At 42.1% G+C, this 25,371-nt stretch overlaps 2 protein-coding genes across 7 annotated transcripts in view; one reads left to right on the plus strand and one right to left on the minus strand.

The window, feature by feature from the left end:
* USP30 (ubiquitin specific peptidase 30) overlaps positions 1-25,371 on the minus strand; it is a 59,279-nt gene that overhangs the window by 21,313 nt on the left and 12,595 nt on the right. For 3 of the 6 annotated variants that reach the window (XM_025889330.2, XM_025889329.2, XM_025889332.2), the window contains exons 1-3: positions 6,806-7,405; positions 3,590-3,699; positions 2,333-2,515 (exon numbers count right to left, since the gene is read on the minus strand). In XM_025889330.2, coding sequence (XP_025745115.1) covers positions 2,333-2,515; positions 3,590-3,699; positions 6,806-6,888 — 376 coding nt within the window. In that variant the 5' untranslated portion in view covers positions 6,889-7,405. Of the gene's footprint in view, positions 1-2,332; positions 2,516-3,589; positions 3,700-6,805; positions 7,407-25,371 lie in introns of those variants that run through there. The other 3 variants (XM_025889331.2, XM_025889328.2, XM_025889333.2) reach the window with 3 other exon arrangements.
* Positions 20,403-25,371, plus strand: part of SVOP (SV2 related protein) — a 67,331-nt gene continuing 62,362 nt past the window's right edge. Inside the window, exon 1 of the mRNA XM_025889335.2 lies at positions 20,403-20,619. Within this exon, the coding sequence (XP_025745120.2) occupies positions 20,585-20,619 (35 nt within the window). The 5' untranslated portion in view covers positions 20,403-20,584. The remainder of the gene's footprint in view (positions 20,620-25,371) is intronic.

Consider the following 25,371-nt stretch of genomic DNA (forward strand, 5'->3'; position numbering starts at 1 on the left):
GTATTATTCATACGGAGCCTTTAAAAGGAATGGAATTCTGACCCATGCTACAACGTGGATGAACCTCAAGGACACTATGCTGAGTGAAATAAGCCAGACCCACGAGGACAAATACTGTATGATCCCACTTCTGTGAGATACAGAGTCAAACTCAGAGACAGAAAGTAGGACAGTGGTTTCCAGGGTCTGGGCATCAAGGAGAATGGGAAGTCACTGCTTAAAGGATACAGAGTTTCACGATGGGATGATGGAAAAGTTCTGGTGAAGAGAATAGTGGGTATGGTTACCCAACAATGTGAGTGTACTCAATGCTACCTAATGTGTACTTAAAAATGGTGAAGATGGTACATTTTATGTTATATTTTATCACAATTTTTAAAAATTGGGCAGTGGGAATGAGCAGGCAACCCACAAAAGACATAAGACTGATAAACTCACAAAGAGAAAGAAATGAATGAGGTAGGGCTACATGTACTGGAATGGACATTTCTCCAACATGGATATTATTATGCTATTTGGTTATGAAAAAACATAAACAATATGTTAATTTCTTTGGGTGCTTAGAAACATATTAAAATGCACAGAAAACAGTCTGAAAAGATACACTTGTATTTTCTTTGGGAAAGAAATGAGGGGTACAGGAGTGGGGCAGTGATAAAGGGAACTGTCGCCTTACACGTGATGCTTTCATTTTTACCAGCAGAATGTATTCATGCGTTACTTGTGAAATTAAAAATTATCTCTAAAAACCAAAATAAATGACCCTGCAAAGGAGAGGCAGGGAAGGGAGCCTAGATTCCAGGTGTAGCTGCCCGCATGGCTCTGGTTCCCAGCTCTGGGTCATGCATGTGAAGAGGGGGGAACTGGCGGTCACGCTAGGACACGTCCTGAACCTGCATTATACCGCCCGCCCGCATTTCAGCTTTCCACTCGGGGATGGTACTTGTTTAAAACAGGGGAGCAGAAGAAATTACTTTCAATTCGCCTGTTACACAGAAGAGCAGAACTCGCTTTCTGTGTCAAGCTGAGATCACCTGGGAACATGTCTCCGCAAAGCAACAGTGAGCCAAGCGTTTTCTAAATCCAATTTTTTTCTCACTGTGAGAGTAATACGTGCTTACCTTTGAGAGCTTTAAAAATATGGTTGTTTGTTTTAAGGTTCCCAAACTGTCAAATGGCCATAGTAAACATTTTGGTCTTTTTCTGTCCAGCCTTTATCCGTGGAAATCTTTGCTTTGCTGAAGTCAAATTACAACATATTTCAAACACCGCTCTTTTAAACTTAACGTTATAGCCTATGCCTCTCCCACGTTAGCAACAACAACAACAAACACTTGACAAAGATGGTTCATTATGGCTATGTAATATTCCAGTGACTGCCTAACCATTTTGCTGTTGGGACACGCACACGCTCTCCTCTCCGGCCTTCCTTTGTAACCAGGTGTTGGGAAATCTTTGTGCACATCACAGCATTTCCCAAATCGTGTTCTGTGGAACGTCCTCAGGACGTTCAGAGATGTTATGGGAGGAAAAACTAGTTCTACAGGCAAAAAAGCTGGCTTAAAAATGAAGGTGGATGGATGACGGCTTTAAGCGTGCCAAGCCGGTATACCTGTGACTCTCCAAGCTCAGGGCAGCTGGTCAGCCACTCCCGGGCTCATCTGCTCTTACAACTCCATTTCAGGCTAGCGTCAGTCATGGTCAACGGAATTCCTAGGTCAGATGGTACTGAGCACTTTGCAAGCTATCACCGTGCCATTCCAAGCTGCTCTCCATAAAGCCGGACCTGGGTCACACTGCCACGAGCATGTCTGAACGTGTCATCCAACAGCTGGGCAGGACTGTGGAGTTTTCAGTCTTTGCTGACAGGCAACATGATAACCTCACCGCTATGTTATTTCTATTTCTTTGATGATGGCCAAGTTGAGTATTTGAGTGCCCGTTAGATACTCTTACTATCTACCTAAATACAGTCTGTACTATTTCTTCTGCGAACCACCTTATTTCTTAGGCTAAGACGCTTCTTTTTTTCTAAACTTTAATTAACCAGAGGACTTCTTACAATCAAAATGCTTAAGTGGCAGTGGATTTGTTCTCTTCCCTAAAAAGCTGTTAATACACTGACAATTTTTTAAAAATAAATGGTTACATCTTTAAAAAAAAATTTTTTTTTAAATAGCTGTTTGTATCTACTGGGCCCTTAGTGTGTTTTGTTTTTTTCATGATGATCTGCATGATCTTTTTTCACACAAAAGCTATTAACCCTTTGCCTGTCATTTGGGCTGCTGCTTTCAAAATGTACACAATCCCCTTTAACTTCCCAGCTAGATACCTTTGAGGAGGTGCAACAGCGTTAAGGATAAATACTGGTGGGGGGGGGGCTCCTTCTGATCCTGGGTGTACTGGGTGGTGAACTCTTCCAGCCACTTGATGAAAGCGGGGCAGGCAGACAGGCCTTGCAGCAGGGAGTTCATGAAGCAGGTGTTCCCTAGGTTGACAAGGCCAGGCACCAGCCCTGAAAAAAAGTCGGGGGAAGAAGAGAAAAGCATATCACATTGGACCTGCTCTTTCTTTCTCTCCCATTTGGGAGCCAGACTTTCTGCACTGGAACCTGACACTGAAAATCCCAATCTCAGAAAGTCCTTATTCACAGATGTTGGGGCGGGGGGGGGGGGACCAGGCATTCTGTCCGTATGGAGGCCTGGTCCCAGCGCTGCTCCTTCAGAAGACTGGAAGTGACAGAAGGGCAGGTCCCCTGTCATGGGTTACTTCTGACCGCCACCACGGTGTCTGGCACAGTTTGTACAAAACACTTCGTAACATCTCTCTCTCTCTCTCCTTTGATAAGAAAGCAACATCAGAACAGAAGAAAACAACTGTTCTTTTGTTGCTCCCCAGGACAATGCTTTTGTTCTTGGAATCAGTGTGAAAGACACCACCACAACAATTTTGATCAGTCTTTCTGCAGAGAGAGCGACAAAATCTGACATACTTCCCTTTTCTGCTGAAACTTTTCCAAGAAACTTTTTATTAGGAAAGTCCTCACGCATGCATAAAAGAAGAGGATATATATCATCACCTCCAATCATAACCACCCCCAGATTTAACAACGATCAACATTTTGCTATACTGATCCCTTTTTTTGTTTGCTTGTTGTGGCTGAGTTCTAATCAACATAGGGAGAGTAGCATTTACAAAAGGGGGCTTGTTTTAAAATAAGGAAATAGAATTTTGTCCTAAAGATGCCAACTGGAAACTCTTCCTAGCCGACTAGCAGCTCAGCAGTGAGAACAAAAACGCATCACACAATCAGTCAGCCGCACTGCTGAACACAAGCACCAGATGAAGGAGAACAGTCAGTTAAGCCATGTGAACTTTTTCGTGACACAGCATGTCTCAAACTCAAGATCTGACGGGGGGGGGGGGGGGGGACAGAAATCTTTGTACTATAGGGTCTAAAATAATGAGTCATTAATTTCTGCTTAAAAGAAAGCGCTGTCCGAAAGCTGGAGATACAAGAGAACAAAAAAATGCCCACCCCTTATTGTACTGTTGTGGGACAGTACGGGGTTAATGACCTCATTCTTACCTTTCCTACGCTTCTTTCTTTCTGTAATAGGACCCCAAATCACATAGATTCCTGCAGCAAGAGCGGCAGCAATTCCTCCTATAACACCCCAGTTCTTCATGACTTTATACCTAGAAAGAAAAATAGGTTTACTGTCTTCCCTCATCACAAACGCACCATGTGTAAATACAGATAGAGATACGAGGAAATAACATTTCATCAAAGTAACCGACTGGCCCACCCGATACCTAACTTTCAAGCTGAAGTCATCATACGGTACAGGATTATGTCTTGAAAATCAGCTATGTTCAGACAGGATTTAAAACCTAAGTCAGGGCACAGAAGCCCCATCTCACTCAGAGGGGGAGCCCAGGTTTTCCCCCCTTACTCTACCGCCCACACCGGCTACCTTAGGACCTTAGCATGGCTGCTCCCTTTGCCTGGAATACTCTCCCCCTCCCCAGATCACTGCATGGCTCTCTCGCTCACTTCCCGTGCATTTCTAACCAACAGTGAGAACCTGCACTCCTGGTCCCTGCTACCCAGTTCTGCGTTTTCTTTTTACCACCTTCTGCCATAAACATTCACTTATTAACTACGGTTATTGTCTGTGTCCCTCACTGGGGAGCAAAGTCCCTGTGGGCAGGGATCTTTGTCTGTTTTACTCATTGACATATCCCAAGTCTCTAGATCATGCCTGGCACCTAAGAGGTCCCTAACAGTATTTACTGAATGACTGGATACTGGAGAAAACATATAGAAATGAATTTATCTTTTAGAATATTAAACAGGGAGGAGGCAAACAATAGCATAAAGGATCTTCTAAATCTTTACTAAATCAAAAATTTCTTGAGACTTGACTTAAGCACTGAAGTTATTCTTTTACTACAAATGAAGACATTTAAGCAATTTAAAACAGTTTTTATACAAAGTTACGTATTTCCACCAAATAAGACAAACGATATGTGTGTGAATATATATATGTGTAATATATACCTGTATACATGTGTTTGATATGTGTATTTGTGTGTGTAATATGTTCTTATTCCAATATTTGGATCATATGAATGTTGTTTTGAGCTCAGCTCAGTCAACATTAAACCAACATCTTCCTAATGTCATAACTAGTATGATACATAACTGACAACTGAATTCCAAATAAATCTTTGTTCTCTGAACACAGAGTCAACAGAATGCACAGAGAACTTGGTTAAGAAAGGGGCACTGCATTAATCTGGTTCGATTCTGGCTCTGCTATTCCTTAGAGGATCATTTTAGCGTCTCAGGCTCAGCTTTGTCACATGTACAATGGGGACAACCATGAGACCTAGCTCATGGAGTTCTGAGAATCAAACAAGTGCTAGGGCATAGGAGGCAAAGGTAAGGGCTTCATAAACATTAGCCGCTATGATTATTAACTATTATCATCTCAATTTCATTCGGGAAAGTTATCCTTGAATTTCTTAGTGCTTTATTGTGCTGACTTCCACGCAACAGGTGTATTAACAAAAGTGCCTGGAAAGGTTAAAAAGAACCATCACTGAAATTCTAAAGCACTTTTACAACTGCTTTAAATCCTCTAAGCAAACACTAATATTTAAGTGTGCATACTCTATGCCAGGCACTGTGATCATCTTATCTCATCCTGAAAACAATCCACAGGTAGGTTCTATTATCATCTTCATTTTCTTTTCTTTCTTCCTTCCTTTTTTTTTTTTTTTAAGATTTTTATCTATTTGAGAGGGAGCGAGAGCACGAGCAGGGGAAGGGGCAGAGGGAGAGGGAGAAGCAGACTGATCAGGGAGCCAGAGGTGGGACTCGATCCCAGGACCCTGAGATCATGACTTGAGCTGAAGGCAGACGCTTAACCGAATGAACCACCCAGGTGCCCCTATCATCTTCATTTTCTTTCTTTCTTTCTTTTTCATCTTCATTTTCATGTTAGAGATGTAGCCAACTTGGTCAAAGTGAGTGAGGCAGCGTGGATCTGAACTCATGCCAAGTCTGTGCTTAAAACCACAAACCTTGTGAGGGAAACGGAAGGACAGAGTGTCGAAGGGATGGGAGGGAGGACTTGCCCAGGTTCCTCAGCAAGGTATGGACAAATAAACCCAGTGAAATTTGGTGACTCTGGAACCCCCATTCCTCTGCAAAATGACAACACAAGGAGAGCAGTGGGGTCTGGGAATAAAAAGATCTGTCTTCTCCCCCAGCTCTACTCTGAGGTCAGCTGTAGGGCCACGGGCAAAGCCATCTGAAGGCCTGTTTCCCATCTACAGAATGGGGGCACTGGATAGGATAGCCATTAAGAGCTCCCGGCCCTGGACTAATAAGCTCTTTAAACCTGCTCCAGTTCCAGGGGAAAGCAGCTAGGCTGAGCAACAGGTCTCAGTCATTTCGGGTCAGTAACGGGGGTGCAGTGTTCAGCTCTCAAGACTGGAGCCCATGGGAGGATGAAGAAAAGAAGGGAAATAGGGTCCCTGACAGGACTGGGGGCCCATACTATTGGGGTTCCTAGCAGGAATGGGAGACCTTAACAGGACTGGAAGCCTTTACAGGTTAAGGGGTCCTGATCTGTTCCAGAACCCTTGCAAGATAGAGATTCACTAATAAGACTGAGGACCCACACAGAATAAGGGATCCTTGGCTTAACTGGGGGGTGGGCGGATGACAGGAATAGGGGTACTGACAAAATGGGGTAAGGGCTAGCAGACCCGGGTCGCTTTGCAGGGCTGTGAGAACCACGGCAGGGCTGGGGCGCTTGGCAAGACTGCGGAACGCTGGCGGCCCAGGGAATGACAAGACCGGGGGGCCCAGAAGGACTGGGGGTACCCTGAAAGGATTAAGGGGTCCTGGAAGGCCTGCGCGGCACTGAGAGGTCGGAGGGACACTGGCAGAATTCGGGGCTTTGACAAGCCTGAGGGTGTCTGGAAGTTCGGGGGACAGGACAGGTCTGGAGGAGGCACTGGCAGGTGGGAGGCAGGGCACTGAGAATTTGGGGCGCTAGCAGAACTGGGAAGGGCCGACAGAATTGGCGTTGCCGAAGAACTGGAGGGCCTGGGGGCCCATCCGCCGTCCCGCTTCGGAGCCTGGGCCTCCAACCGAGCCCGACGCAGAAGCCTCCGGAATGCTCGCTCCGGCCCTGGGGACCCTGCCAGCGCGGTGAAAGGCCGCCGCAGGCGCGAGCTGGGGACCCTGGCCCCGGCCTCTCCGGCCGCCCCGCCCCCCAAGGCTCACCTGACGGCCGCCCCTGTCCGCAGGAAGCGCTGGATGGCCCGGTCGGCCGCGGTCATCGCCGCCTGAGCCCGGGAGCTCAGCATCGCTGCCGCGCGGGAGAGCCGCCGCCGGCCCCGCCGCTACCACCGCGCTGGACGGAGGGCTCCCAAGGCTCCCGAGGCGGCGGAACCCGCAGCCGCAGTCCCAGCTCTTCCGGGGAAGGTAGGAGGAAGTACGGGCTGCCCGGAGAAGCGGAAGCAGCTGCCGCCGGAGGACAAGAGCCGACGGACCACATCCTTGTTTCCCCTTCTCCCCTTAGCAACCGGCGCCGGCGTCGGTTACCAAGGGAGGGCCTGCGGCCCGCTGCCCGCTGGGTGTTCAACTTTTACTCTGGCTCGGTGCATTCTAAATACAGATGTCCCACTTCCAGCTCCTGGGGTCATTTTAATTTTTTCGTTATGAAGAGGGCAGTCCCGCCCGAAGGCGGGATCAGGCCTCGGCCACCCTTAGTTATCACCCTCTGTTGTCATCAGAGTGTAAATAGGTCGCAGAGGAAGGGCCTTTACTGAGCAGGCTGGCCCACCTCTGATGGCATCAGTAGAGAGAGCGAGGCCTTCGACAATAGCCACCGAACTTACTGTTTACTTACATGCATTGCTAAGTACGTCACATGCATTACTCACATTCTACCTTCACACCGACCCTAACGTGACCCACACTTCACAGGAAGTAGGAAGTAGCTTGTAAGTGGTGGAAACAAGAGATGGGCGGTGAAGACTCTCCAGAGCAGCGCTGTCCCGTAGAACTATAACGGAGGCCACATTTTAAATTTTCCTTTTTTTATATATATACTTATTCATTTGCGGGAGAGACAGAGAACAAGCAGGGGGAGAGGCAGAGGGAGAGGAAGAAGCAGACTCCCTGCTGAGCAAGGAGCCTGATGCGGGACTCGATCCCAGGACCCTGGGATCATGACCTGAGCCGAAGGCAGACGCTCAACCATCTGAGCCACCCAGGCGCCCCACATTTTAAATTTTCTAATAGCCACGTGAAAGTTTTTTTTTAAAGATGAAATTAATATTAACATTAGCTTTTACTTGACCCACTATGTCCAAAATATTGTCATTTCTTTATAATAGTTTTTAACAAGATCCTTTACATTCTTTTTTGTACTAAGTACATCTCGATTTGAACCGGGCGCTTTTCATGCGCTCAATAGCCACATGTGGCCAGTGGCTACCACGTTGGACAACACAGCTTCTAGAACCTTAGAGCCAGAGAGAATTTGCGCTCCCTTTTAATCACTCTCCCCAACTCCGGAGCAAGTGATTGCACCTGCTTTAGTAAAGAAATCAAAGCTTTAATTTAGTGGCTCTCAAAGTTTTTGGTCTCAGGACCCTTTGGTATACTTAAAAATTTCTGAGATCTTTTGTGTATGTGGGTTATATCTAAGTATATGTACACTATTAGAAATTAAAATCGAGAAACAATTTTGGGTTTTTTTTTAAACTGAAGTATCATTTATACAGTAAGATTCACCTATATTTGGTTCTGTGAATTTTGGCAAATGCATAGTGGTGTAACCACTACCACAAACAAGGTATAGCACCTTCACCCCCCCACCCCAAATAAAATTACTGCCTGTCCCTTTGTAGTCCACTCCTCCACCCACCTCCAGTCCTTGGCAACCACTGATTAAGGCTGAGAAAAGTTTTAAAATCCAAGAATACCAAAGCATACATTCCATTAGACGTTGAAGCTGTGACTTCATCACCTGCTGTGAACCTCTGGAAAACTCCAGGGCGCACTGATGAGTGAGTGACAGTGGAAAAGGCAAATAAAAAAAAACGTTTTAGTGTTATTATGAAAATAGTTTTGACCTCAATAAGCTCCTGAAAAGGTCCTCAAAATGGGGTCCTGCAACTATATTTTGAGAACTGCTACAGTAACCTGCCTAGTGAATATTCTGCCATCCCAACTGACAAGTATGCTAAGAAGTCTACATACCAAGCTATTTTAAATAATTGGCATTTAGAGAGTATAGTCAATCAATTCACAGAATTTTGACCATTTTATATGCCTTATTTCAATTTAATTCTTGCAGTGACCCCTCGAGTAATAACAGTGCAAACAGTCCCCCAAATTATGATGATCTGACTTACGATATTTTGACGTTACGATGCTGTGAAAACTACATGCATTCAGTTGAAACCTTACTTCGAATTTTGAATTTTGATTTTTTCCTGGGCTGGCAATATGCAGTTCGATGCTCTCTCATGATGGTGGGCAATGGCAGCCAGCCACAGCTCCCAGTCAGCCTGGCGACCAGGAGGGTAAACAACCAATACACTTACAGCCATTCTGCACCCGTACAACCGTCCCGTTTCTCACTTTCAGTAAAGTATTTAATAAAGTACAAGAGATAGTCAGCACTTTATTATAAAATAGGCTTTGAGTTAGATAATTTTGCCCAGCTATCGGCTAACATAAGTGTTCTGAGTCCATGTAAGATAGGCTAGGCTAAGCTGTAATGTTCAATAGGGTAGGTGTATTAAAGGCATTTTCGACTTAGGATATGTTCAATCTATGAGGGGGTTTATGGGAATGTAGCCCCGTACAAGTCAAGGAAGATCTGTACTCCACAGTCCATGAAGTTAAAAATGCCTGCAGCCTGGTCCTTGCTGCTCCTCTAACCAGTAGGGGTGTGGCTGCCACTGACTAATAGAAGTTCTTAAAAATAAGGATACATTACTAATTTATGATGATAGCTGCTGCCAGGAACAAGGCAGTGCCTGCTCTAACATCCATCAGATGGATCAAGGATTTGCAGCATCCTGGGAGATCACAAGGTCGTCTGTCAGAGCCTTTGGCATCTCTCAGCTGCTGGGATTATTTTGCAGGTAAATGGTTTATTTGAGATCCTAAACTCCATGGGATAAAAACCTGAACCTTTTTCCAACTGCCCCCACTTATACTAAGTCGGACCTCCTCCTTTCACACCATGGAGTAGGTCCATAAATAATGCAACTATGTAGCTACTTTCAGAGATCCATCTCATTTCAATACTTAAATCACTGTCCCATTTATTTTTGAATTTAAAACTCAAACGTGATTCAAAAGTCTTCTCCCAGACTCCAGAAGAGAGAGTGACCTGAAGAGAGAGAAGTCCAGCTCTGAATACCTTTTCCACCCCCTCTGCTAGCTCCCCTGTGTCTCAGAAGACAGATGTCAGAAACTGTAATCATATTGTCACACAAAGCCACAAGAAAGATCTAGAATCCAGTCGGGCGTCTTTTTAATATTTTTAAAAGTTATCATCGTGCTGTATTTTCCTACCATATAGGTAAACTATGAAAAAGAACATCGAATTCCTTTCCAGTTTTTAGAACTTGATGCAGGGCTCAACACAGACTTTTCCTTGGGGCATTCTCATTAGTAGAGACCTGGGTGCCCCTTTCCTCAAAAGCTTCACTGAACCAACCCCTCTTAGTAAACCCTGAGGGCAGGACTGGCCCCAAAGCCTGGCTCTGGCTGGCAACTCTCTCAACTTAGATTATGTAGCACTTGCTGTCTTTTATCCTCAGCTTTGGGCTTACATGTCTGTTCTGGAAAGACAAGAAGATAAGATCCTTTCCACACGAATGGAACACTTGCTTTTATTTCCAGACAGAGAAAATAAAAACAGAAAGATACAAGCATTAGGAGAATGTTGTTATTGGTTTTTTTCTTATGTGGTTGTTTCGTAGACATCCTCCCCCCCAGAAAACCAAAAACCAAAAAACATAACAACAAAATGGCTCAAAAATGGGTAAAATCTGCCTCAAACAACACTCCAGGACTCTCCTGCATTCTTCTGTTGTTATGTTTTTTCCCAGAAGTCCTCTGACCACACAGTTGGCCCTCATCACGTCACCAACACATTCTTGAAGCTAGTTCTCCCTCCTCCCTGGATGAATTTATGAGTTGACCCCAGGGCCAGAAGGGGATGGGGTGAAGGATAAGCACTATCTCAGATTTCTAAATGTTTAGCAGAGGTGAAAAGGGTTTCTCTGCTTAAACTGGACCCTCTGGGTAGTCAAATGTAAGTGTTACTAGTATTAAAACTACAAGCCTGAACTGGGCTTAAATAAAGAGATTCTTGGTTCTAGATATAGACCAAAACTTCCATCTGGCTGGCTGTGTGAACTTAAGCAATTCATCTTTCCCCCTGGATGTAATGGTTTATTTTATATATCAACTTGGTTGGGTCATGGTGCACAGAAATTTGGTCAAACATTATTCTGGATGTTTGGGTGAGATTAATATTTAAATCTGTAGACTTTGAGTAATATAGATGGCCCTCCCTAACGTGGGTGGGTCTCATCCAATCAGTTGAAGTTTTTAATAGAACAAAGAGATTGATCTCCCCCAAACAAGCAGGAATTCTGCTAGCAGATGGCCTTTAGACTTGAACTTCAATATTCGCTCTTCTCTGGGTGTCTACCTTGCTGGCCCACCCTGAATATTTTGGACTTGCAAACTTCCAAAATCATGTGAGCCAATACCTTAAAAATGAATCTCTCGGTCTCTGTCTCTCTTTCTCTGATTGAATATATATCAGATTGAAAGCATGAAAAACACAATAACATAGAGTGATGGCAATTATATGAGGAAACAGGTACTCTTGGGGATCCCGTGGGAGCATAAATGAGTATCTCCATCCAAGGCAATTTGAACCACTTAGAAAAATTAAGAATCTGTATGTTCTGTGACCTAAGTATTTATCATACAGAGGTAAGAATAAAGATATTTATTGCAGTCTTGTTGCTAATATTAAAAGATTAGAAGATACTCAGCAAAATTATGGTAACCCATGCAGCAGAGTACTGGGTAGTGTGAAAATAATGAACCAGCTCTTTGTGGACTGACAAGGAAGATCCTAAGATTCTAAGAGTCTAAGACATTGAGAGAAAACAGTAAGTTGTAGGACAATGAAATGGAACACTGTTATTTGTGGGAGAGAATAAAAATTAAGAGTTTATAAATATAGAGAGAATCAAGAAACCAGGAATACCGTTTGCCTCTTGTAAGGAAACTATGTTACTGAGAACAGGGAAAGACATCCTTTTGCCCTTTGTGAATTTTGTACCATGTGCATGCATTATTTATTCAAAAAATAATTAAAAATTTAAAACTTGAAAAACATAGGGGAAACAGTATCAAAATTGACATTCCTTTTGGTCAGGAATGTTCATTAGAAGCTTGTGAAAAGTGAAAAAAGCAAGCCTCCATAGGATAAATATGATTTCAAATTTATAAAAAGATATTTATGTATGGGTGTCCCAGCATCAAAAAATGACTAGAAGGATATATTCCCAAAGTGGTAACTCTGGTTATCTCTTTGTTGTATATAGTAATAATTTTTATTTTCTTCTGAATGCTTTTGCATGTTATCTGAATTTCTAAATGGTCATTTATTTCTTTTACAATTACAAAAACAATTTTTAAAAATATTTTATTTATTTACTTGAGAGGGAGCAGAAGGAGAGGGAGAAGCAGACCCCCAGTGAGCATGGAGCCTGATGTAGGGCTCGATCCCAGGACCCTGGGTCATGACCTGAGCTGAAGGCAGATGCTTAACTGACTGAGACACCCAGACACCCCTAGAAAACCAATTTTTAAGAGAAGATTATATGTGTGATTTCTTCTTTCTGTAAGCAATAGTTCTGGATTATTGTAACCTTTGTAACTCATATCCTGGTTGATGTCCGGTCTCCAGAGGAATCCTAAAACTCAGCTTTTAAGCTCCTCTTACCTCAGATCCTGACAATATTGAGCCCATATTTAACCCTTTCTAGGTAGCTCTTCAATGTAAGTCCTTTATAAAAATAATTTGCAATAAGCAATTACAGTAATCATTACATAATTTATATGACTGATCAGTTCATACATTGTGTATATTCACTTTCTTAAACTAGCAAGCCCCTATAGGCTTTTTAGAACTTGAATATGGTTAATTGTGTACACTTCCTCCTATTTGCCGTTAATTTATGTCCTGTCAAACAGTGACTGGATTCCTTTCTTTGTTTTTCCCCAGTAAGAATGGCATTCGAAGTCACCCACTCCTATTCAAACAGTAGTCCTATAAGATCTTAGCACATTACTTTAAGAAACTGCCAAATAGTTTTCCAAAGTGTTTGTATCTGCCCCCCAGTTTCTGGCACAAGGCTCCTGAAACCTTTGTGATTTCCTAAGTGTTAAGAGCACTAGGAGCATCTTTCAGTCTATTGAGGTGACTCTGAGTGGGCTCTGGATGGCTCTGAATGGGAGCTTGTCACCAGAAAGAGCAAGCCATGATTAGAAGGTGAGATTTTCAGCTCTACCTTCCATCCTTCAGAAAGGGGAGAGGGAGTAGAAATGGGTTAATAATTGATCATGCCTATATGAGGAGGCCTCCATAAAATCCGAATAGTACGGGCTTGGAGAGCTTCCAGGTTGGCAAATGCACCCCAACTTCATGGGGAGAGAAGCTCCAGCATTTTGGGACCCTCCCAGTCCTCAACCCTATGTATTTATTCATCTGGCTGTTCGTCTATATCCTTTGTCATATCCTTTAATAAACTGATGAATGTAAGGAATTGTTTCCCCAAGTTCTGTGAGCCACTCTAGCAAATTAATTGAACCTGAGGAGGGGGTCATGGGAGCCTCCAATCTGTAGCCAAATTGGACAGAAGTTGTGGATAACCTAATTGCAGTTGTTATCTGTAGTGAGGTAGAAGCACTCTTATGGGATTGAGGCCTTAACCTGTAGGATCTGACAGTATCTCCAGGTAAATTGTGTCAGGGTTGAGTTAAATTGTAAGACATCCAGCTGGTGTTACAGACAATTGCTTGGTGTGGGAAATCATGGTATGAGAAACCTGTTGGCAGAAGTGTAGTGAATGTGGTAGTAGTTTGAAAAGTAAAAGAGAAACACAAGAAGGAGAGCTGGGTTTTTCCCTACTCAGGAAAACTGGGCAGGTTTTTCCTATACACAGGTATGAAGAGCTAAAGGAAAGGGTAAGAACAATGTCTCACCAAATAGAGGATGTTAATAAAGAGATAGAAATTATAAAAAGAAATCAAGTAGAAATTCTGGACTTGAATAACTGAAATGAAAAACTCACTAGAGGAACTCCACAACAGATTTGAGCAGGCAGAAGAAAGAATCAATGAACACAAAAATAGATCAATTGAGATTATCCAGTTTAGGAGCAGAGAGAAAAATAAATAAAGAACACTGATCAGAGGTTTAGAGACCTGTGGAACACCATCAAGCATAGAACACATGCACAATGGGAGTCCCAGAAAAGAGGAGAAAGAAAGGGACAGAAAGAATATTTGAAAAAATCGTGGCTAAAAACTTCCAAAATTTGATGGGAAACAATAATCTACACATCCAAGAAGCTCAGTGAACTCCAGGATAAATTCAAAGAGATTCACACCTAGACTCATAAATATGCAGTCAAAAGACAAAGAGAATGTTGAAAGCAGAAAGAGAGGTGATTCTCACGCAGAAGGGATTTCAATATGATTAACAACTGATTTCTCATCAGAAACTATAGGGTACAGAAGGCAGTAGGATGATATATATTCAAAGTTCTAAAAGAAAAAAGAACTGTCAATCAAGAATCCTATAACTGGCAAAACGACTCTTCAAAAATGAAGGAGAAATTGAGACTTCCCAGATAAACACTGAGATTTGTTTCTAGCAGTCTTGCCCTGCAAGAAATACTAAAGGGAATTTTTCAGACTAAAATGTAAAGACACTAGTTAGTAATTCAAATCCACCCGAGGAATAAAGAGCATCAGTAAAGGTATTATAAAGGTAAATATAAAACATGGAGGGGTGCCTGGGTGGCTCAGTCATTAAGTGTCTGCCTTTGGCTCAGGTCATGATCCCAGGGTCCTGGGATCATGCCCCGCATTGGGCTCCCTGCTCAGAGGGAAGCCTGGCTTCTCCCTCTCCCACTCCCCCTGCTTGTGTTCCCTCTCTCGCTGTGTCTCTCTCTGTCAAATAAACAAATAAAATCTTAAAAAAATATATAAAACATGGAAATGTGGTTTTTGTTTGTAACTAATTTTGCATAAAGATACAATTTATAACCAAAACAACTTAAAAGGTGGGAGAAATGAAGATACACAGGAACAAAGTTTTCGTAGAATAATGAGATTAAGTTGGTATTAATCCAAACTAGATTGTTATAAATTGAGATGTTAGTGGTAATCCTCAGAGCAACCACTAAGAAAATAACTAAAAATATATATATTAAAAGAAATGACAAGGGAATTAAAATGGTACACTAAAAAATATGTTTATCACAAAACAAGACAGTGATGGAGGAACTGAGGAACAAAACAGACATAAAACATAATTTGTTTTCTACATGATCCATGATTACATTAAATTTAAATGGATTAAATTCTCTAAAATCCAGAGATTGGCAGAATGGATAAGACAACATGATCCAACTATATGCTGTCTACAAGAGTTTTTTTTCATTTTAGATTCAAAGACACAAATAGGTTGAAAGTGAAAGGATGGAAAAAGTCTTACCATCCAAACAGTAACCAAAAGAGGATGAGGTGACTATGCAAATTGTCTCCATGGGAAACAAAATAGGTTTTAAGACCAAAAAAAAAAAAAAAAGTTACTAGAGACAAAGAAAGACATTTTATGATGATAAAACGTCAATTCATCAAGAAGATATAACAACTGTAAGCATGCATGCACTTAACAACACAACCCCAAAATACATGAAGTAAAAGAAGACAGAATTTAAGGGGAAAATAGACAATTCAAGAATAACAGTTGGAGATTTCAATACCCCACTTTCAATAATGGATAGTATAACCAGACGGAAGATCGGCAAAGAAAGAGAACTTTGATCAACACAATAAACCAACTAGATCTAATAGACATCTACAGAACATTTCCCACAACAGTAGCAGAATACACTTTCTTCTCAAGTGCACATGGAGCATTCTCCAAGATAGACCATACAGTAGGCCATAAAACAAGTCTCAATTAATTTAAAAAGACTGCAACCATACAAAGTATGCTCTCCAACCACAATGCAATGAAATTAGAAATCAGTAATGGAAGGAAATTTGGGAAACCAATAAATACATGGAAATCAGACAACACATTTCTAAATAATAAATAGGTAAACAAAGAATTGACAAGGGAAATTAAGAAACACTTTGAATGAAAGAAATTGAAAATACAAGTCACAAGACTGCAAAGAAAAGACCTATCACTTCTTCAGTGTTGACTCAGATATCTTGAACTGCTTCTGCTTGATAATCTCTTCCCTAGGTCTGGATAGGTGTTCTGGCCTCTGATTCACATTTACCTCTTGCTTATTTTATGTCCCTCTGGAAATACAATGTCTGAGAGATCATGGTTTTATTCGGAGAGCTTTAGGGACGCCTGGGTGGCTCAGTTGGTTAAGCGTCTGCCTTCAGGGGGCGGCTGGGTGGCTCATATGGTTAAGCGTCTGCCTTTGGCTCAGGTCATGATCCCAGAGTCCTGGGATCGAGTCCCGCATCGGGCTCCCTGCTCCTTGGGAGGCTGCTTCTCCCTCTGCTTCTCTCTCTCTCTCTCTCCCTCTGTCTCTCATGAATAAATAAATAAAATCTTAAAAAAAAAAAAGCGTCTGCCTTCAGCTTAGGTCATGATCCCAGGGTCCTGGGATTGAGTCCCGCATCGGTCTCCTTGCTCAGCGAGGAGCCTGCTTCTCCCTCTGCCTGCCACTCCTGCTGCTTGTGCTCTCTCTCTCTCTCTAATAAATAAATAAAATCTTTTTTTTAAAAAAAAAGGAGAGCTTTAGAGTTTGTCTTTTGAGCCAGCTACCCCAAAATACAGGAAGAAAAAGAGGGCAGAATTGAAGGGGAAAATAGGTTCTCTTTGCCCCCTTCAGGCCTCTCTCATTGTAGATTAGAGATCTTGTGTTTCATAGAAGAATGAGGCATATGACCAAGGGAGTCTTTGAAGTTTTACACCTCTATATTTTTTAATGTAGCCAAGCCTCCCCTTTCTACTGGCTCCTGGGTAAAGTCAGTAGGTAATTAACAGCTCCCAGCATAATGCCAGGGACCTGGGAATGACTCCAGGTGGAAATGCCATCCTACCAGCATGGCTAGCAGAACAGGGATCCATCACCAAAGGCTTATTTGCCCCTTTTGGTTTTTTATCCTATTTCAGTTCCAAAGGGAAAAAAAAAAAAGACAAATCTCTTTATGAATTTAAACCCACAGGCTTCCTTTTAAAAAAATTAAGTGCCATTTTTATAACTAGTGGACCATTGTCTTAATAATAATAGGATTCAGATCACAGTTGATAGGAGAGTTACTTGTTCATAGCACATAATTGTATATTCAGTATTTCAGGCCACGGGGCGGTTTGTCAGTCTTTATTCCAGCCCCTATAGATTTTGTTTTAAGAATCTGAGAGGAGAGACCATGATGCATTACTCTGATGTGAAATAAAACCCATCTGGCTTTTGGCATGCCCCCATTTCCCGGACAGATGGATAATGTGGTGAGCTGGAAGTAACTGCCTTTATGATATTCATATCTGCTCAAGGATGTCTCAAAGATCAGAGGTATAAACAAACATGGGTCGTATTTTTCTTGCCTGATAATCTCATCCAGGTATAACTTTAGAACAGGCGTTCTCAGTGGGGTCCCCAGACCCAACAGAATCAGTATCGTTTGGGAACCTGTTAGAAATGGAAACTCTCAAGCCTCACCCCAGACCTGCTGAATTAGAAACTCTGGGGGTGGTGCACAACCATCTGCATGCTAACAAGCCCTCTGGGGGATGCTCACTCACACTCAAAGGCAGAAACCACTGCTTTAGAAAAATGTAACCCTGTTTCTAAGAAAGAAGAGAAAACATTAATTCTTTAGGATTTTTCAAATACCTATTGTGTACTGAGTACTGTTCTCCCAGTTTTCAGGGGTACCTCAAAAGTCTCCAGAGGGCAGTGAGGGATGCTTAATGTGTGAAGCTTGCTGGAGCTTTGATGAGGCCGGGCAGGGTGCTTGCAAACACCACTTCCTAGTGGCCAGACAGAAAGGGAGACCCAGTGGAGGAACACTGCTTCCCTCTTCCCCAAGAAGTTGATAATCCTGTTATATGAAATCTCTCCGTTTAAATGTTGAAAAAATTGGAAGTCAAATTTTATTACTTATTGTTAAAAATTATTAAAAGTCATTATTCAAAAAAAAGAACAGCTCTATTGAAGTATAATTACATACACACAATCCACTCTTTTTGCTTGTTTGTTTTGTGTTTTTTTTTAAGATTTTATTTATTTATTTATTTATTTATTTATTTATTTATTTGGGGGGAGATGGAGAGAAAGAGAGCATGAGCAGGGGGAGAAGCAGAGGGAAAGGGAGGGAGAGAATCTCAAGCAGACTCAGTGCTGAGCCCAGAGCCTCACGTGGGGCTCCATCTCACAACTATGAGATCATGACCTGAGCCAAAATCAAGAGTCAGACGTTCAACTGACTGAGCCACCCAGGCATCCCCAATTCACTCTTTTAAGTGTATAATTTGATGATCACTTGATGAACTTTTGGGTGTTTCCACTTTTTGATATTATGAATAACAATGCTATGAACATTGTGTACAAGTTTTGTGCGCACTGTGTTTTCATTTCTTTTGGGTATATACCTACAAGTTTTATTGCTGGGTCATGAGGTAACTCGGTTTAAACTTTTGAGAAACTACTCAGCTGTTCTCTATAGCAGCTGCACCATTTTACATTCCCAGGAACTGTCTATGAGGGGAATGTCCAGTCCACATCTCCACCAACACTAGTTATGGCCTGTCTTTTTATTTCTAGCCATTCCAGGGGGTATGAAGTGGTATCTCATTGTTTTGATTTGCGTTTCCCTAATAACTAATGATTTAAGCATTTTTTTCAACTGTTTATTGGCTAGTCACACATTTTTTTAAAAAGATTTATTGATTTTTTTTGAGAGAAAGAGAGTGAGAGTTTATGTGAGAGTGAGGGGAGGGGCAGAGGGTAAGGGAGAGAATCTCTCTCCCTGCTGAGTGCAGAGCCCTAGGTGGGGCTGGATCTCACTACCTTGAGACCAGGACCTGAGCCGAAATCAAGAGTCGGACACTTAACTGACTGAGCCACCCAGGCGCCCCAGCTAGTCACACATCTTCTTTGCAGAAATATCTATTCATATTATTTGTCCATTTTTAAATTACATTGCCTTTTTATTGTTGAGTTGTAAGAGTGCTTTATATTGTTTGAAGTAAGTCTCTTATCAGGTATATGATTTGCAAGTATTTTCTCCCATGCCTTGGGTTGTCTTTTCACTTTCTTGATGGCGTCCTTTGAGGCAGAAAACTTTTAACTTTGGTCCGGTCCAATATATTTAATGTTTTCTTTTGTCACTTGTGCTTTTGATGTTGTGTCTAAGAAACCACTGCCTAACTCAAGGTCATGAGGATCTACTCCTATGCTTTCTTCTAAGAGTTTCATGGTTTTGAATCTTTACACTTAAAAGTATTCTTATTAACCCTTCAGGCTACTCAAAACACATCTCTCTGTGGATCTGGCTTGTGGTTGTCGAGTAACCAACTGTCGAGACTTGCCTGGGACTCAGGTCTTCCCAGGACTTGGAACTTCTTCCAGTGCTAAAACTCGAGGTCCTGGGCAAACCAGGACAAGTTGGACACATTACCAATGGACCTCCAACTTGCCAGCTCTAATAGAAATCATTACCCTTGCTCTCCATGGCTTAAAATAGATACCAAATCCCTACTCACCTGGAATGAAAGTTCAGTTTGTTTTCCGTTTAACAAGCATGTATTGAGTGTACACAATGCAAAGCCCTGGGGTTGAGTTTAGTGAGGGATATTAAATTCCAATTTCAGTGTCCATAAATAAAGTTTTATTGTTCTGGGCCCTTGGGGTACATCAGCAAACCTTTATGGAGCTTAAATTCTAAAGAGGGCAGACAATGTAGCTGGAGGAGGATGAGGAAACCATAGATCGGGAGGATTTTGAAGGTAGGGATTTGGTTTTATTAATCTTTGATTCCCCAGTGTCAGGGCTGTAGAAATCACTCAAAAATGCTTGTTTCCTGAATGAATGAATGAATGAATGAGTGATCTTTGAGCTTCTCATACTTACATTTTTTTTTCTTGATCCATTTCACTAGACAGCTCCATGATGACGATGACATGTGTAACTTGTCTCGCATATGCCTGGCGCCTATTACAGTGCCTGGCATACAGTAGGTGCTCAATAAACAGTATTTTAATGCATGCATCTTTAAATTTTTCATTCCCTTCATTTGCTATACCAGCCTGGGTTTCAAGAATATCACACCGATAACAACACTAATGAATCCCTACAAATAAACATTTAGAGAGGGGTTGTCAACCAAAGAGTGCTCATTGGTACCTCGACAGCCATTTCACAGGCTGTTGTGCCCTATAGGCACCCAGTAAAACATCGCCAACCACAGAGAGCCTGTAAATTCCTCTAACCAGAAGGGCTCTCCCCGCCCCCTCTCCCCGCGCAGCTCGCTCTGCCCTCCGCCTCCTCCTCTCCGCCCACTCTCCTGGCGGCCGCGGCTTTGTCTCGTGGGCTGGTCCCCGGCGGCTCCCTCCCCTGAACAGCTGCCGCCGAGGGAGGAAGCGGCGCGGGAGCTGTCCAGCACCCCGGTGCTGAAACCCCGACCGCTCGTCATCCACCAACACCATGTAAGGGCCATGAAAAGGGCTCGTCCTGGCGCAGCGCGGACATGGAGGAGGACTTATTCCAGCTAAGGCAGCTGCCGTGAGTATCATGGGGGCGAGGGAGAGGCAGACAGGCTTTCCTTTAAAAAATGAAAACCGGCAGGGGGGCATCTCTGCATGGCTTCTTGAATGTAAAAGGAACTGAGAGGAAAGAATTAGGCCCCAAGGAGACAAGCCATTTTCCTATTCCACAGTCCAGCCTCTGTATCTCTGACTCAGTTCAATTTTTCAGATCCGTCAGAATCTTATGGGGAGCTAGGGCTGTTATGTTTTCCCTTTTAATTGCTCGCAATCCTAAAGGGGTTTTTGAGGTCTGTGTTTTAAGAAAGCATTAGCTGCTGTTTTGAAAATGTGGACAGAATTGATGAGTCCATGCAATGACATTGGTTTTTCCCAGCCTTTTCTCCTATGCTGTGAAATTCCTAATTTTTCTGCAAGGTATTTTGGAAGGGAATGGTACTGCTGTTGCAAAGTGGTTTCTAAAAAGCCGGAATACCTTCCTAGAGGGGAGGCTTGGGCAAAGTCTTGTTGTTTATGAAGTGTGTGAATGAGAGGGCTGAAACCTCTTGCCTTCTCCTGAATGAAAGGATTTTGTAACAGCTACCTAGAGTGAGACTCTGTCGAAGGCTATCCTTGAGAACATCAGGAATACAAACCTAGAGGATGGGAATTTTTAAGGGACATCAAATTTACTCTGAGCATCTTGGAGAAATACAACCAAGCAACAGAAAGGACAGGGGCCTTGTGGAGGGGCTTACCGATTTCTTCTACTACAAGCCCCTGGTGATTGTTAGGCAAATCCCAAGACTATGAGATGGGGCATTAATGGGGATTTTTGTTTTAATTTTTAGAAGCACTAGCCATTTGAATGGTAAAGGTAGACGCTGTTTGGATTTGTTGTAAAGGATACATCATTGTTAGTGTATGTGTATTTTCTTGACTTAATTTTTTTTTTTCCCTCTGTAAGCCATGGAGAAATTCTCCCAAGTGACTTTTAGTGTGACTGATACAGCTCTCTGAGGCTCTGAATACTGAAGGATATTGTCAATGTTTACCTCTCAATCGGTGTAAAATTAATTTTCATTTAAAATTTTTAATTAAATTCTACTTTTAAGTTTTTATTAATTGATCTGCAAATAGCATATCTTATGTAATCAGCATTATTTCACAACTGCCAAAGGATGTTCAGTTATAATATCCAGAGGTTGATGTATGAACATATAAAAATATATATATGTGACTGTAAGTCTCTTGAGGGAAACGCCACTTTTGTTGAAAATAAATATGTTAAAAAAAACCTATTATCTCAAAATAAAAAAATAATTCAGAAATTGAAATATGCAATCTGGTACTCAGAATAAGAATACAATACATATTGGAACTGCAGTTTATTGAGATAAATTTTCAAATAATGTCAGAGCATGTGAACTTTGCAGATTACCTAGAGATTCATTTATATTTACTCTATTCAGGTATAGACATGACACTATTGTGACAATTCCTTCCTTAATTAAAAAGAAGGTAAAAATGATGAGGTTTTTATTTATTTAAATTTAAAAATTAACTTAGTTTTTTATACTCATGTTAATATAATGTACTAATATAATCTATACATAGGGTAAATAAAGTTCAAAAAGAAGTACAAGAATAAAAGGTAGTCTCTCTCTTCCCAAACCGCAGGTTAAGTTTCTTGGTTATTCTCTCTGATACTTGAACACATAAATACATGTAATATGTATTAGCGAGGCCAAATTGTGTCTGGCTAAGAGCATTAGCTCTTGAGTAAGACAGGCTTGAGTTCAGATTTTGGCTTTGCCACTTTCCAGTTATTTGACTTTGAGCAAGTGACTTAACCTTTCTGAGATTGAGCTTCCCTCACCATAAAATGGGGTAGACAATAGCCCTTGATTCACAGAGTTACTGTAATGATCAGGTGAGATAATGTGTGCTGAATGCCTGGTAAACACAAAGCACTCAACATATATTAATTAATATTATTATTACATCTCAAAAAATCATTTATAAAAATGTATAGAGACTCCCTATGCTGGAATCTTCAAAATCGTAACTGCAATTTGAATGAAGTCAGAATTAGCCCTGAAACATGTTGACTTCTATTTATTAAAAAGGAGTGAAGTAAAAGGAACAGCTACAGGAATCAGAGTGGGTTACAAATCACGACTTAGAGGTTTTTTAAACCACACCCTGTGTATATTGTGTACAGATTGCTGGCAACAGATTTCCTGAGAGCAATATGGTTTTTTTTAAAAAATCCGAATTCCCTGTAGAGGGTTGGCAAGAGTGGACTTTGGAACAGACTTAGTCCTGTGGGAAGCCAAGTGTTAATATATTATAAGCCACTAAGTAGTTTACAAGGTTCAGGGAGGGGAAAGGGGATGAGGGTGCCTAAGGAAACAGTCCCTCCTTACACTTGAGCTCCTTCACACAGCTCTAGGATGGTTCATTTTAGGCCCCAAACAACCTCTGCCTTTCACCTGCTGTCCATTTAGGCACAGTACCATGTACAGGAGATTCTGGAGGCTAAGGTTTTTTGGGTTTTTTTTTAAGATTTTATTTATTTATTTATTTGACAGAGAGAGACACAGCGAGAGAGGGAACACAAGCAGGGGGAGTGCGAGAGGGAGAAGCAGGCTTCCCGTGGAGCAGGGAGCCCGATGCGGGGCTCGATCCCAGGACCCTGGGATCATGACCTGAGCCAAAGGCACACGCTTAATGACTGAGCTGCCCAGGCGCCCCTGGAGACTAAGATTTTGTATCTAGTTCTGCCTTATTGTATGACCTTGTGCAAGTCAGACTTCTCTGGGTCTCTCCTTTGTAGGATGATTTCTTGAAAGCAACTTTTGCAGACTACATTGGTTGATTGGTTGATTGATTCATTCATTTTATTCATTTAGGCACCATCCTGGATACAAGGGATTCTACAACTGAGTAAGATAGACATGGTCCTTGCCTTCAAGGAAGTCACAGTCTGGAGCTGCAATGTCCAATACGGTCGTCACTAGCCATACATGGTTATTTAAGTTTAAACTTAAATTATGTCATTTGGATATGAAATCATTTCTATAGTGTAATATACAATATAAAATGTAACTTATAAATAAATATGTGAAATTTGAAAAATCATTTTCTCGATTGCACTAATCACATTTTGAGTGCTCAATAGCTACATGTGGTTAGTGGCTACCATATCGGACAGCACAGGTCTAAAACATTTCCCTAACTGCAGAAAATTCTATTGGACAGCACTGGACTCGTGCTGGGAGAGGCAGACATTGAACACATATCATTGCCCAGTAATTATGAGAATTGTTTTAAGGGCTGCAAAGGAAAAGTGCAGGGTACAGTGAGACTAGTTCTAGATGGGGTGAGGGGGAGGATCAGTGAAGGTTTCCTTGAGGAAATGACATTGCAGTTCAGCCCCCAGAGATGTGTAGGGGTCATCCAAGGAAAGAGATGGGCTGAGGAGTATTATGGACAAAGGGAACTGTGTAGACAAAAGCACTGAAGAAGGAGAAAAGTGTTGCATCTCAAAATCAGGCCAGTGGAGGGAACATAGGAAACTAGTGGCTCAAGGGAGGCTGCAGAGGATGGCAGGAACCAGGCCATACAGGGCCCTGTAGCCTGTAACAATGAGTTGGAACTTTATCCTGTGTTTGCCCAATCTATTTTCTCTCTCCCTCCTGTCTTACAAACTTTGTCTTCAAGAGTAAACTTAAATCTATTACCTCAAGGAATCTCCCACTGACTTCTCCTGGGCTTAATTAACAGCAGGGGTAAAAGTGTGGGCTCTGAGGCAGGCAGACCTGGGTTCAAACATCTGGGTGGCCTTGGGTTAGTGACTTCACCTCCCAAAGGCTGGGTGTTCCTCCAGAAAGTCAAGATAATGGCAGTATCTGCATGGCAGGGCTGTTGTGAAGATCAGGATAGTCATCACTGGGAAGTTCTTAGCACAGTACCTGGCTCCAAGTAAGGGCTCAATGAATAGTGCTGGTGTTATTTGTCTTCCTCCACTTTAGATTTGTTTCCCTTAACCTCCAACATCACCTAGAAGCCATGGCCTCCTTTTCAGAACACTAAGAAAATGTTCATTATCACTCACTTCGCAGGCAAAAAAAAGCAGAGAGTTATTTCAATAGCCTAGGGATCCTCAAGGTCAACCCACCAAAACCTTTTAAAACCTCAAGCTCAAAGCTGCTCACATCCCAACATTTCAAAGACATGCCAGCCAGCCTCATCTCTAGGGGATATGTGCTTTAGTGACTTAAGGGGAACAATCTTAGGTTTTGGGGAGGATCGTCCCAGGGTCTGCTGGTCTAGAGAGTAGCTTTACAGCCCCAATCAAACTCTTCTCTGGCTGTCTAAAAGATTTATGCAGATCTGTATGTGAATCACTGTGTGATCTTAGGCAATGTATTTACTGTCCTGAGACTTAAGTGGTGCCTGGGCCACCTTTAAAGGCATTTTCAACTTTAAGATTCTAAGCTCTCTACATGGGTGTGCCTGGTACCATCCTGGTTTATGGAAATTATTCTGTTGTAATTATTAATTACATCTCTTTTACTCTGTAGTACGTGGTTTCTCAATTTTGACACTCTTCACATTTTAGACAAGATAATACTTTGTGGTGGGGGCTGTGTTATGCATTATAGGATATTTAGCAGCATCCCTGGCCTCTGCCCGCTAGATGTCATATCCATCCCCCCAAATTGTGACAATCAAAAATGTCTCCAGATACTGCCAATGTCCCCTAGGAGACAAAAATCACGCCCCA

This window comes from Callorhinus ursinus, unplaced genomic scaffold (assembly GCF_003265705.2).
Source record: "Callorhinus ursinus isolate GAN/ISIS: 27379988/994484 unplaced genomic scaffold, GSC_fseal_2.0 scaffold41, whole genome shotgun sequence".
In the NCBI taxonomy this organism is placed as follows: domain Eukaryota; kingdom Metazoa; phylum Chordata; class Mammalia; order Carnivora; family Otariidae; genus Callorhinus; species Callorhinus ursinus.